General features: G+C 43.6%; 1 protein-coding gene across 1 annotated transcript in view; it reads left to right on the top strand.

The window, feature by feature from the left end:
* The window catches only part of LOC137369250 (A disintegrin and metalloproteinase with thrombospondin motifs 19-like), a 593,631-nt gene that overhangs the window by 302,069 nt on the left and 277,768 nt on the right, over nt 1–13,794 (top strand). Inside the window, exon 11 of the mRNA XM_068030172.1 lies at nt 5,845–5,946. Within this exon, the coding sequence (XP_067886273.1) occupies nt 5,845–5,946 (102 nt within the window). The remainder of the gene's footprint in view (nt 1–5,844; nt 5,947–13,794) is intronic.

Below are 13,794 nucleotides of genomic sequence, written 5' to 3'. Positions count from 1 at the left end.
ATTAAGTTGGTAAGACATGACCTTCCCTGCACAAAACCATGTTGCCTATCACTGATAAGCCCATTTTCTTCCAAATGGGAATAGATCCTATCCCTCAGTATCTTCTCCAGCAGCTTCCCTACCACTGACGTCAGGCTCACCGGTCTATAATTACCTGGATTATCCCTGCTACCCTTCTTAAACAAGGGGACAACATTAGCAATTCTCCAGTCCTCCGGGACCTCACCCGTGTTTAAGGATGCTGCAAAGATATCTGTTAAGGCCCCAGCTATTTCCTCTCTCGCTTCCCTCAGGAACCTGGGATAGATCCCATCCGGACCTGGGGACTTGTCCACCTTAATGCCCTTTAGAATACCCAACACTTCCTCCCTTCTTATGCCGACTTGACCTAGAGTAATCAAACATCTGTTCCTAACCTCAACATCCGTCATGTCCCTCTCCTCGGTGAATACCGAGAAGTAATGTTTTAACTTTCTTTTTGCCCCTTATATCTCTCTCTCAGTCAGATTTTTCTTTACTTCACTTTAGTTTGCTTTCTGTGTATGATTTTAGATTGAATTAAATGTTCTAATTCATACTTCCTGGTTTAGAGCCTGCCATGTCTAAGTGAGGATTCTTCAATTTGATTGGTTAAAGATCCACGCTGTTGCTTGTCCTGTTCACACACACCACGGATCCACTGTAGTGAGTGCCTTGCTGGAAAGGATCTAAATGCAAAGGGCTGGATGTTGTGCCTAGGGCGTGACTCCCAGAGCCAGTCCGAAAAGGCATGGAGAATCCCACCTCAGCCAGCTGGAGCCCCCCCAGAGTGATTCTGTGCTGCTGGCACAATTAACAGCCTGGCACCAGGATCACTGTCCCTTTAAAGATAGGCATCCTGCCTCCAAGAGCTGTCAGCCAATCACAGGGCCGTCCAGCTCAGCAGTATCAGCAGCGCCAATGGGAGCAGTGGCCACTGCCGGTACTGCAGAGGTTTTGGACTAAGGCCCAGTGCCAGAGCCACGGACTTCAGGTAAGTGAGGCAGTGTTTACTGCAAGGTGAGGGGGGTTTAACAGGTGTAACCTTTTTTTCAGGGGGGGGCCCCCTTCTTGGGCCACAGATTGCCCACACAGGAGGGCCCTCACCAAACCCATAGAGAAAGCACCTCACTTTACTGGGCAACTTCCCCACTGCAGGTTAAATCCCAGCAGCGGCAGAAAGAGGCCTCAAGTAACCATTAATAGGCTCCAGAAGGGCCTCTGCTGGCCTCTGGGCCTATCCCGCTCCTGATACAATCACGTTGTGACAGGGAGGCGATGAGCCGTCTCCGCACCCCACCTCCCATTGCAATTCACTGGGCCCCCCTGCCTCCGAACCTGTCACGGGGGGGGCCAGAAAGTTTAGCCCAGAAAGTTGCCACTCAAAAATCCACAAAACGTCTTTGGGCAGCTGCAAGCCTAATGACCGGTGAGCGCCATTCCTTCACTGCTGGTCGCAGAATCTGGGCCATCGTCTGTGGCTCCTGCCACAAATTTTGTTCTTTAGTCACAGATTTTATCTCTCATCCTGGCCACCATCACAGGCTGAATCACACTTCAAAATAGATAAGTGTGAGGTGAACATTTTGATACATATGTGTGGGTTAGGCTACACATATCTCATTAAGGCAGCATGCCAGAGCTCATTCACCATGACTATTGCATCTGTATCAATAATCACTCTCTTGTGCTGGCTCCACGTCTGAGATGAGGCGTCCTCTTTGGCTCCTGGCTAGTTTCAGTGCCTCCTCTTTGTCCTGACCTAAAGGAAGCCGATCTGGCACTCCGCCACCACTCCTGGCCGTCTCCCTCCTGTTATGGGCCCTCTTCTCCTTAAAGACCAAGGATGAAGATATTGAACATTGCCAAATATCAACATCAAGGTTCTACTAACATGGGCGCCTCAAAGAATAAGTGGCCACATACTCCTTGGAAAATAAGTGTCTAAGAGAAGAGAAAAAGGGAGGTAGGGTGGCAGTACTGATTAGGGAAGGCATTGTAGTGTTGGAAAGGGAGGATGCCCTTGAGATGGCAAGGACAGAATCTATTTGATTAAAGTTGAGATGCAAAAAGGGTATGATCACAATACGAGGGGTATTCCATAGGCCTCCAAATACTGAGAGAGACAGAAGAGCAAATCTGCAGGGAAATCACAGAGATATGCAAGATTCAACTCCCAACTGACCGCAGCAAATGTTTTTATTACTCGGGTTTTAACCCCTTTGTGCTTTATTTGTCAAATAAACAGACAGTGACAGGTTTTCTTGTAGGATTAAAACACAAGATGAGCTATTTATTGAGCAATATTCATTCCCGAAATGGTTGCAACTGCACCCACACACACATTCACTTGTGTGCACACACAAACAAACATACACACGAGATAGAGAGGAAAATGGGTAAGTGGTTTGAAGTGAGGTAGGTTTTTGGGGTTCACAGTTAATCTGTTGAATTTTCTCAGAGGTCAATTTCTCTTTTAAAGTTGCAGACATGGGTTTTATAGATTTTTCTGGTAACTGAATCTTCAATCTCGATCTTCAACCAGTGCTCTGCTGTACAAGTTGAAGTTAGAATTCACAGCAGGGCACCTTCTTTGGCTATTCAAGTTAGATTTCTCCCAGCTCTCTCTCTCTCTCTCTTTTCTACCCCACCCCCCCGCGCCCCCCACCTTCCAGGGAGCTACTTTTAAGGTCAAAATAGTGCCTCTGTTGGGAGACGCAGATCTCCTTCCCTGTGGTGACCAACAATGGACCAGGATGTGGCTTCTTCACACCCTCTTTGTTTCAGAAGAACTCATTGAATCCAATTCAAAAATGTCTCTTGATGGGTTCGGAATGGGTGTAATTGACACCTCTTGGCTTGGAATGTATCCTTTTGTTTGCACCAGAAAGTAAGACACTTTGAATATACAGGGCCAGGTCTTTTGACCTTTGGTAGTTATTTTTTTCCAGCACATTGTCCACTTTTTAAAAGAAAAGTCAGTTTTTTTAACTTTGCTGTTTGGGTTCTGTATTTCAATTGCTGCTCGTCACATGAGTGTAACAGTGGTGATATTGGGGTACTTCAATTACCCTAATATCGATTGGGATAATGTGAGAGTAAAGGGTAAGGAGGAGGAGGAATTTCTGAAATGTGTTCAGAAGAACTTTCTTGATCAGTATGTTCTCAGCCCAACTAGAAAGGAGGCATTGCTGGATCTGGTGCTGTGGAATGAAGTGAGCTAAGTGAACACTTGGTTAAGAGTGATCATTATATCCATCTAGATTGGAAGAGGGCTAATTTCAATATGATGAGAAAGGATTTAGCCAGGGTAAAATGGAACCAAAGACTGACAGGAACATCTGTGTTGGAAAAAGGGGTGGAGATAGTGGGAGGCCTTGCCATAATCTTCCAATCTTCCTTAGATATGGGGGAGGGGCCAGAGGATTGGAGAGTGGCAAATGTGACACCCTTGTTCAAGAAAGAGCATAAGAACTGTCCTAGCAGCTTTTTTGTAATTATTCATTCATGGGATGCGGGTGTCTCTGGCTAGGCCAGCCTTTATTGCCCATCACTGATTGCCCTTGAACTGAATGGCTTGCTAGGGCATTTCAGACGACATTTTAAGAGTCAACCACATTGCTGTGGGTCTGGAGTCACATGTAGGCCAGACGAGGTAAGGATGGCAGATTTACTTCCCTAAAGGACATTAGTGAACCAGATGGGTTTTTATGACAATCGACAACGGTCATCATTAGACTAGCTTTTTAGTTCCAGATTTATTAATTGAATTCAAATTTCACAATCTGCAATGGTGGATTTGAACCCATGTCCCCAGAGCATTAGCCTGGGCTCTGGATTACTAGTCCAATGACATTACCTCTACACCACCACCTCCCCTCAACTACATGCCAAATAGTTTAATGTCACTGTAGGTAAGGTTTTGGAAATAATCAGGGGGGAAAAAAAACAATAGGCACTTGGAGAGGTTTGAGTTAATTAAGGATAGCCAGCACGGATTTGTAAAACGGAGATCATGCATGACTAATTGATTTTTTTGATGAAGTAATAGAGAAGGTTGATGAAAGGAATGCTGTGGATGTTGTCTATATGGATGTTAAGAAAGCATTTGATAACCAGCCTTTTTTGTAGTACTTCAACAAAATTAAAATAGGAGGGTCAGTGTTCAATTAGATTTTTAAAAATTGGCTTAAGGACAGAAAACAGTGAGTCATAGTAAATGGTTACTTTTCAGACTGGAGAATGGTAGACATTGGTGTTCCCCAAGGGTCAGTGCTGGGACCACTGCTTTTTTTGCTATTTATAAATGACTTGGATCTTGGAATACAGAGTAGAATTTCAAAATTTGCCAATGACACCGAACTTGGAAGTGTGGCAAACAGTGAGGATGATACGAAATGTCTGCAACAGGATATAGATAGGCTAGCAGAATGGGCCGACAAGTGGCAGGTGAAGTTTAATGTAGAGAAGTGTGAGGTGATGAATTTTGGAAGCTTTAAATACGAGATATTTCAAGAATGTGAGAGAGAATAAAATAAATCCTGAGTAAATTTGCATGTTTCACATTAATTACTACTTAATAACATCTGTGCATTAACATGCATTCATAATTTTTATGCCTAACAATAAAGGTTAGGAGCATGGGAAAAGTTAGCTCACAATTATGATCAATTGCAAAAAAAAAAAAATCACTACCTAAAACTCAATTGCCCATGTTCTGGCTGCAAGACACAGAGAAAACTGAAGCGCCTCAGTGCAAGTTTACAATTAAGCAATCAATAGAAACAAATTTACAATGGTAAATTAAAGAAAAACTTAAGTTATTCAATGCAGGTGAATTTCTTTGTGTGTCATGATGCTCTGCTGCCACAACTTTCGCAGAAATTCAGTGGAAACCCTGTTCATGTGTATAAACGAGGTTTCCACCATACCTCTGCTGACATTATGACAGTGGACCAGGCATTATCCCCAGTTCGTTGGGAGGGACTTGAGACGCTATATAAATGTAAGTTGTTGTTGAGGAAATTCAGCCCTAATATTTAATGAGGAGTAAGAGTTACAATTATATTATAACCCTGACTTTTGGATCAGTGCGAAGGAACGGCACTCACCATCCGTTACACTTTCAGCTGCCCCCAGACTTTTCGTGGGCTTTTGAGTGAAAGCTTACAGTTACTAAAGAATCTTTTCAGCATGGTGTCTCTATGGAGGATCTGGGATGTGTATTAACAGGGCAGGCAACTGTGTGTTTGTTCAACCAATGAAACAGTAGAATCCTCACTGAGACACACAGTGGGTAATTTTAACTCCCAAAATGAGTGGGTTGAGTTTGGGTGAGATAAAAAGACAGAAAGAAAAAGTAAAAAAAAAACTTTTTAAAAATCTCCAACAATAATTAAATTCTAAATGAATGAGACTCCACACTTGTAAAATTAAATTTTCAGTGCCAGAGAGGTTGCTTGGCAGTAATTACACCTTAATGCACCAGCCCTAACCTTTCAGGCATGTTTTATGGGTAAGTACCGCAACTCCACCTCGTTCATGTATTTTAATGCCGAATTTATTGGCGAGATACCGGTGTAGTGCAGCTTCTAGTGGAGCAGGGAAACACAGATTGCAACTTCTGGATATCCACCTTTAACTGCCCTGCACGGATGGTAGATGTTGCTGTCTGATTTACTTATTAATATGGTGAGTGCTGATAGCGTCACCATTATTTCTACTGCAAAATCCCGATCTATACCAATTTTTTTTTCCAGATAAATACTAAATACTTAATTATTATCTCAAGAGAAGTCATTGTTCTCTTTTTACCCTTTGTTGTAGCATGTCATATGTACCGGACTATGGTGCAAAGTAGATGGTGAGCAAGAGTGCAAAACCAAACTAGACCCACCACTAGATGGAACTGAGTGTGAAACAGAAAAGGTAAGAACTCTAGGCTCAGTGTTTAAAATATTCTTAAATTCTGTTTTCACATTTTTCTTTGTGGTTTATAAAACTTACAAGTGTTTGAAAACTTGCTAGATTCTACTTGTGTTTCAAGCTCCACATTTCTAAAGAATGAAGAAAGAATGTGTAAATGCCACATAAATACTCCAGCCATAACTGGACAGGGGAAATTGTGGAGGCCAAACAATTATTGACAGAAAAACAATTGACTTTAACTTTGGCGCTAAGTTGCCAGATATGAATATGGCATTGCAATTTGTAAAGTATTAAGCGATCTCCTGTGGTATTGTTTAGGGTTGGTTTGTAGGCTGGAACCCAAATTGTAATGTTTAGCTGCTAATCTGACCTGTCCCTTTAAAACCAATGATAAAATTCCTTGTGCTAGTTTTGTGGTGGGATGCAAGTGTACTTAGAAAAATGCTACACTTTTCAGTACTTGCAGTAGGCATCCAAGCAGAAGAATGTGTAGCAGTTGTCACGCTCAGACAAGGAGCAATTATGGACTAGAATAATGAACTGATGAATTAACCTTCCAGAATGGACACACTTTTACTACAAGACAAAATGGAGTAAGAGGTCAGGTGACTTCTCCTGTACTGTGAATATACATAGTGACTGCTGGAGACTGAACCCATCATTATGTCTGGACCAGCCTTGAAGAAAGCAGTAGAAATGCTAATGGCCCCGTTCAGTGTTAATGGCTACCTTTTTCAACCAGTTGGACTAACAATGCCCTTTGCAGACATAGAGGGGGAATGTTATCCTGGCGGTGGGGGTCTCAACGTCCGGAAAAAGCAATGCCAAGATCCCGCATCTCCTCTTCTGTGGAAGGCCTGCTGAATCTAGTGCAAATCAGGCACTTAAGTGGATAGTTGTGGGCCTTCTACAGGATCATGGAACCCACCTCCGGAAGTCCTACCCTCGGAGAACTGCTGGCCAATCAGAGGCTGGCAGCTGCAGTGCCACCGCAGAGGCAGTGGCTGCTGCTGGAGGTCCACCTACCGGAAGCCGAGGAATGTCGCTGGACCCAGGCCTCAGGTAGATCAGTTTGGGTGGGGTCTTGCGGGGTGGAGGTTGGGGAGATGGAGGGTGGGGTGTTGGTAGAAAGGGCAGGGGCTGGCTCTCAGCGGCGCCACCACCTTGTCGATGCCAGATCTCTTGTTCAGACGCTAAGTGCCTTTTAACGTGGTGCCTCGCCCGCACCCCACTCTGGAGCCGGGAAGCAGCCGACACGGTTTCTCGTGCCGTGCTTCCTGTGCAGCGACAGGGCCACCCGCGCATGGTTAATTGCGGATGTGGCATGAAGAGGTCCTTAATTGAAGGTTAATTGCCCAGTTAAAGGCCTCAATTGGCAGCGGGGCAGGAAGGCCGTTCACAGGCTTTTCCAACCCAGACTAAATTTTGGCAGAGGTGGGATGGTGGCCGGAACACCCCTGCCACCACCCCACCCGATTTTATGCTCTCCCTGCCTCCAAACCCACCTTGGGGAAAGCATAAGTTTCCCCCCAGAGTCTCCAGACTCAAGCTCAGAATAATCAGTGTGACCAAACACCACTTTGAGCAACATTCAAACACCATTGTCTAACAACGACCACACATTCAGAGGCATTGTATGAAAACACTAGGAGAGAACTTTGGTCACCTGACAGAAACTAAACCTGGTAAGGGTTTTTATTTTTTAAAAAAAAGACTTTTCTGTGCAGAAAGCCAGAGCAGAGACAGAAAGCCAGCATCCAGGAGGCTGAGAGAAATCTATTCCAGCCAAGAAGACCCTGCTGAATACCACCTTTAAAAACTACCTTGAGGCAGAGACGAAAGGGTGACCTTTGAAAACACAGCATCTGAGAGATTGAACAGGATCTTCGTCATCGGACTGTAACTGAGATTTAACTAAAGAAGTCTGCAGCAAAGCATTCGTCTACCTGAAACTCTCCAAAGCTTGTCTCCAGGGAACCATGTGAAAAGGAAGAACTGGCCTGCATTGTTTAAATTTTCCTCCCGGGAAAACAAACAAGGTTTCACAACAAATTCAAATGAAAAACACCAACCTAAATGCATGCTATCTTTTAATCTCTTCTCTTGTGTATGTGCGTGTATGGGTGAAGTTGCGAATTTTCGGGTTTTTGTTGAAAAGTATTCATCTTTCTTTAAACCCATGAGAAAACCTATCATTTGTCAGTTTATTGACCATTAAAATGCTCAAAGGTTAAAGCACAATTCTAATAAAAACATTACGGTCATTTGAGAGGTGAAAAGGGAAACTGCCTCTATCATTTCCTACCTGTCCATAACACATTTCTATCAGTACTTCCCCTCCACCCACAGCATGAGCAATAATTCTTCCAACAAATCTCCTTTGGCCAATTCTTTATCCAAATCAAGATTTTACCCTGAACTGCACAATTTCAGCTTCAATAGCAGCATTTCATGAGAAACTTCTGACTTTTTTTGGAAATGTTGTTATATGGTTTTCACTTAGGATGTCACTACTACTTCATAAAAGTTCAAGAGGTTCAGTGGACAGGCCCTTTCTAAAACGATGTTGGTTTCTATTGGGGTGGGAAGAGTGCAGGAGAGACCGGTAGCAGGCAATGAACCTGGCAAGGTCAGGTACTTCCTCACCCACAAGAAAATCCAAAATAAAACCTGGGTTCTCTTACTCTATACACTATTGGTTATACCAACCCCATTCTGACCGGTACTTCTCTATGAGGTTTGACTGAAGTCTGGAGCAAACTGTCCAGAAATTGCTCCCCCCTCCCTTACGTGTCAGAGCGTCTCTAACTCACACTCCAGCTCAATGACTCCAAACTGGAGAGATTCGAGACAGAGACATCAACTGCAGATGTGCTCATTTGAGCAGTTTCATTGTCTACAAACTTCCACAGACTGTAGTCCAGACACACCATCTACTCTGCCATATCTTAGTCTAAATTGTTTATATTATTTATATCTAGTTTTTAGTTGTAATTTTTTAAATCTTTTTCTACACACTAACTTGCAGTAAACAGTGGGCATAAAATTATATTCTTACTGCCTCAAGCTTTTACGATAAGGTTAAAAAAGATGTCACCTATCCCCTCTGCACCAAATTCCCGCTTGCAACAAATTCCTGACTTTAGCACTCTGTTAACTCTGCACTCTTTTCATGACCACTCTGCATTGGACAAGGCTCCTCATGAAGAGCATACATTCATGAAATAATGCCTTCATTGTCAACATTGAGCATACCTAGATCAGGTATAGGATAGTTAGTTGCAGAGTACAGATTTCTTCAGGTATAGGATAGTGAGTTGCAGAGTACAGATTTCTATTTGCTGTTTCATCAGTGTGCTTCAGCCCCAACCTCAGAAGAGCACTCCTTACTGCATTAATGTGACATTTCTGTTTCCTGTGGCCTCTCATAGTGAGATTGCCAATTAGTGCTAAATTAGTAATGTTTTGTGCTATGGATCCATGCCAAATGGAAATGGTTTGAGACTGCTCAAACTCATTACATGTAGGATCCCTTCAGCCAGCACACAGCAAAATTTTCAACCTATCTGAATTTGAACCGAGAAGTGAAAGGCCAGTTCTAAACAGTTGTACCACCCAATCTCTCATGGCTCGGAGCTTTCTATTTCTATTAATTTATTGAGTGACTTGACTTGCTTTACTTGGATTTCAAGCTGGAGTACATTTGGAATTTCCATTAGATTAAATTCATAGGAGCCTTAATAGTAAGCTCTGTATTGTAGTTAATTTATTCACGACTATAATTGGATGAGGTAGTCTAGTGAATAGTGGAGATTTTAACTGCTGGGCCGAAATAACGGAATATAGTTGGACTCTCTCTATACATTAATTTTCATGACTGAGCCATATTAACATTTTGCCAGCCGACTGACTGCCAAACATGGGCATAAAGAGGTAGTTGGTCAGTTACCACGAAGATTGGGCAGTGCAGAGACCACCCACGATGAGTGATAAGAGGTTTGGGAGAATTTCACAGGTGGGAAAGAAGGGGAGCCCAGTAGGGGCAAAGGCCCAAATTTTCTTTGTGAGGATTGGGAAGCTCCTCGCAGTCCCACAAAGATAAGCTTGTTACTTACCTTGTGGGCCTCTGCTTTTGCTCCAACAGGTTCTACTGACGTTGGCAGCCATAGTGGGCAGTCACTAGGCCATTAAAATTAGGCCCCAATTTACATATATTTATGAAGCATCGATGTTGATCCCACTAGAATTTAAACACAACTGGTCTAGAATCAAACTACATTTTGAACACTCCTTAATGTTTTTGGCTTGTTTACTTTACCCTGTGGATTATTACAAATGTTAATCATCCTTTGAGTATTTTTTTAACCTACCGTGCCAAACATTGCTCTGCATTGACTAAAATGAGGAATAAAACCAGATGGGATGTAAAACCACTGATCCTATCAGTTTTGCGATGGGTGGATTGAGTGAAAATTGGCCCCATAGTTACCAAAGTTGTTCACAGTGCACCAAGTATGGTCTGGCTAGTGCATTATAAAGCCTCAGCATATCCTCTGTTGACTTATACTCCATTGTTCTGGCTATGTATCCCACCTTTTTATTTGATTTTACAGGGTATATTTCAACTGTAAAATTGTTTCCAAGTGGATTCATCTTGTACAAATGCTACAGTTGTAATGGTTGATTATATAAATGAATGCATTCATAAAATTTGCCTCTTAATGTAATTGTCGCCAAACTTTGGAGTAAAGTGAGTGAGACTCTGTAAAGGAGGCAATATCACTTATTTTGCTTTGCTCGAAACTCAGGTCAGGCCGTGCCTTTGCAGTAACTGCATTTAACATCAATGCAAAGTGGTTTAATGTTAAACCTAGCTCCATAATTATGCTTTTGGGACTTTTCTACCTTATTAATCTTGTATCTGAGATCACTTTATGAACACATTCCAATTACCCTTACTTTTGAGAGTGTCCTTTTCATTTCAAGACCTCGACCCAGAAATTCCTCAGAATTGCACCCACTCTGCCACCGTAAATGGGATTTCAGTCTAAAGGACAGAGCTGCTAGTCTGGACCTGTGACAGGTAGTGAAGGAACCAACAAGAGGGAAAAACCTACTTGACTTCATCCTCACCAATCTAGCTGTTGCAGGTGCATCTGTCCATGACAGTATGGTAGGCATGACCATTGCATTGGCCTTGTGGAGACAATCACATTGAGGATATCCCCCATCATGTTCTGTGGCACTACCAGCGTGCTAAATGGGATAGATTTCGAACAGATCTAGCAACGCAAAACTGGGCATCCATGAGGCGCTGTGGTCCATCAGCAGCAGCAGAATTGTATTCAACCACAATCTGTAACCACATGGCCCGGCATATCCCTCACTCCACCATTACCATCAAGCCTGGCGACCAACCCTTGTTCAATGATGAGTGCACAAGGCATACCTAAAAATGAGGTAAAATAAAAGCAAAATACTGTAGATACTGGAAATCTGAAATAAAAACAGAAACTGCTGGAAAAACTCAGCAGATCTGGCAGCATCTGTGGAGAGAGAAGCAGAGTTGACTTTTCAGGTCAATGACCTTTCATCAGAACCTTAGATTCTTGTTAGGCAAGGGAATCAGTCCACCTCTGCCTTAAATATATTCAATGACCCCACTTCCACAACCCTCAGAGAAAAAAATTCTCCTCTTCTCTGTCTTAAAAGGCGGCCCCTAATTTTAAAACAGTTCTGGACTCACCCACAAGAGGAAACATCCTTTCCACATAACCTTGTCAAGACCGTTCAGGATCTTATATACTTCAATCAAATCTCCCCTCATTCTTCTAAACTCCAGTGAAAACAAGTTCAGTCTGTCCAACCTTTCCTCATAAGACAAGCCGCTCATTCCAGGTATCAATTTCGTAAACCTCCTCTGAACCGCCTCCAATGCATCCTTCCTTAAATAAGGAGACCAAAACTCATACAGGATTTGAGAAGTGGTCTCAACAATGCCCTTATAACTGAAGGATAACATCCTTACTTTTATTTTCAATTTCTCTCGAAATAAAGGATAGCATTCCATTAGCCTTCTTTATTACTTGTTGTACCTGCATACTAATTTTATGTGACTCATGCACCAAAACACCTGGATCCCTCTGTATCTCAGAATTCTGCAGTCATTCTCCATTTAAGCAATTCTCATAGAGTCATCGAGTTATACAGCACAGAAACAAGTCCTTCGGCCCATCGTGTCTGTGCTGACCATCAAGCACCTATCTATTCTAATCCCATTTTCCAGCACTTGGCCCGTAGCCTTGGATGCTATGGCGTTTCAATTGCTCATCTAAATACTTCTTAAATGTTGTGAGGGTTCCAGCCTCTACCACCCCTTCAGGCAGTGTGTTCCAGATTCCAACCACCCTCTGGGAGAAAAAGGATTTCCTCAAATCCCCTCTAAACCTCCTGCCCCTTACCTTAAATCTATGCCCCCTGATTATTGACCCCTCTGCGAAGGGAAAAAGTTTCTTCCTATCTATCCTATCAATGCCCCTCATAATTTTGTATACTTTAATCAGGACCCCCCTCAGCCTTTTCTGCTCTAAGGAAAACAACCTTAGCCTATCCAGTCTCTCTTCGTACCTGAAATGCTCCAACCCAGGCAACATCCTGGTGAATCTCCTCTCCACCCTCTCCAGTGCAATCACAACCTTCCTATAGTGTGGTGGCCCGAACTGTACACAGTACTCCAGCTGTGGCCTAACTAGTGTTTTATACAGCTCCATCATACCCTCCCTGCTCTTATATTCTGTGCCTCGGCTAATAAAGGCAAGTATCCCATATGCCTTCCTAACTACCTTATCTACCTGTGCTGCTGCCTCCAGTGATCTATGGACAAGTACACCAAGGTCCCTCTGACCCTCTGTACTTCCTAGGGTCCTACCATCCATTGTATATTCCCTTGCCTGTTAGTCCTCCCAAAATGCATCACCTCACACTTCTCAGGATTAAATTCCATTTGCCACTGCTCCGCCCATCTTACTAGCCCATCTATATCGTCCTGTAATCTAAGGCTTTCCTCTTCACTGTTTACGACACCACCAATTTTCATGTCATCTGCGACCTTACTGATCATGCCTCCTATCTTCTTCTTCTTTGGCCTCCTTGTCTCGGGAGACAGTGGGTAAGCGCCTGGAGGTGGTCAGTGGTTTGTGGAGCAGCGCCTGGAGTGGCTATAAAGGCCAATACTAGAGTGACAGACTCTTCCACAGGTGCTGCAGAAAAAAATTGGTTGTCGGGGCTGTTACACAATGGGCTGTCCCCTTGCGCTTCTGTCCTTTTTCCTGCCAACTGCTAAGTCTCTTCGACTCGCCACACTTTAGCCCCGCCTTTATGGCTGCCCGCCAGCTCTGGCGATCGCCGGCAACTGACTGCCACGACTTGTGTTCAATGTCACAGGACTTCATGTCGCGTTTGCAGACGTCTTTAAAGCGGAGACATGGACAGCCGGTAAGTCTGATACCAGTGGCGAGCTCGCTGGACAAGGTATCTTTGGGGATCCTGCCATCTTCCATGCGGTTCACATGGCCAAGCCATCTCAAGCGCCACTGACTCAGTAGTGTGTATAAGCTGGGGATGTTGGCTGCCTCGAGGACTTCTGTGTTGGAGATGCGGTCCTGCCACCTGATGCCAAGTATTCTCTGGAGGCAGCGAAGATGGAATGAATTGAGATGTCGCTCTTGGCTGACATACGTTGTCCAGGCCTCGCTGCCATAGAGCAAGGCACTGAGGACACAGGCTTGATACACTCGGACTTTTGTGTTCCGTGTCAGTGCGCCATTTTCCCACACTCTCTTGGCCAGT

Source organism: Heterodontus francisci, chromosome 4 (genome assembly GCF_036365525.1).
Source record: "Heterodontus francisci isolate sHetFra1 chromosome 4, sHetFra1.hap1, whole genome shotgun sequence".
NCBI classification, from domain to species: domain Eukaryota; kingdom Metazoa; phylum Chordata; class Chondrichthyes; order Heterodontiformes; family Heterodontidae; genus Heterodontus; species Heterodontus francisci.
This window is presented reverse-complemented; position numbering and strand designations above follow the sequence as displayed.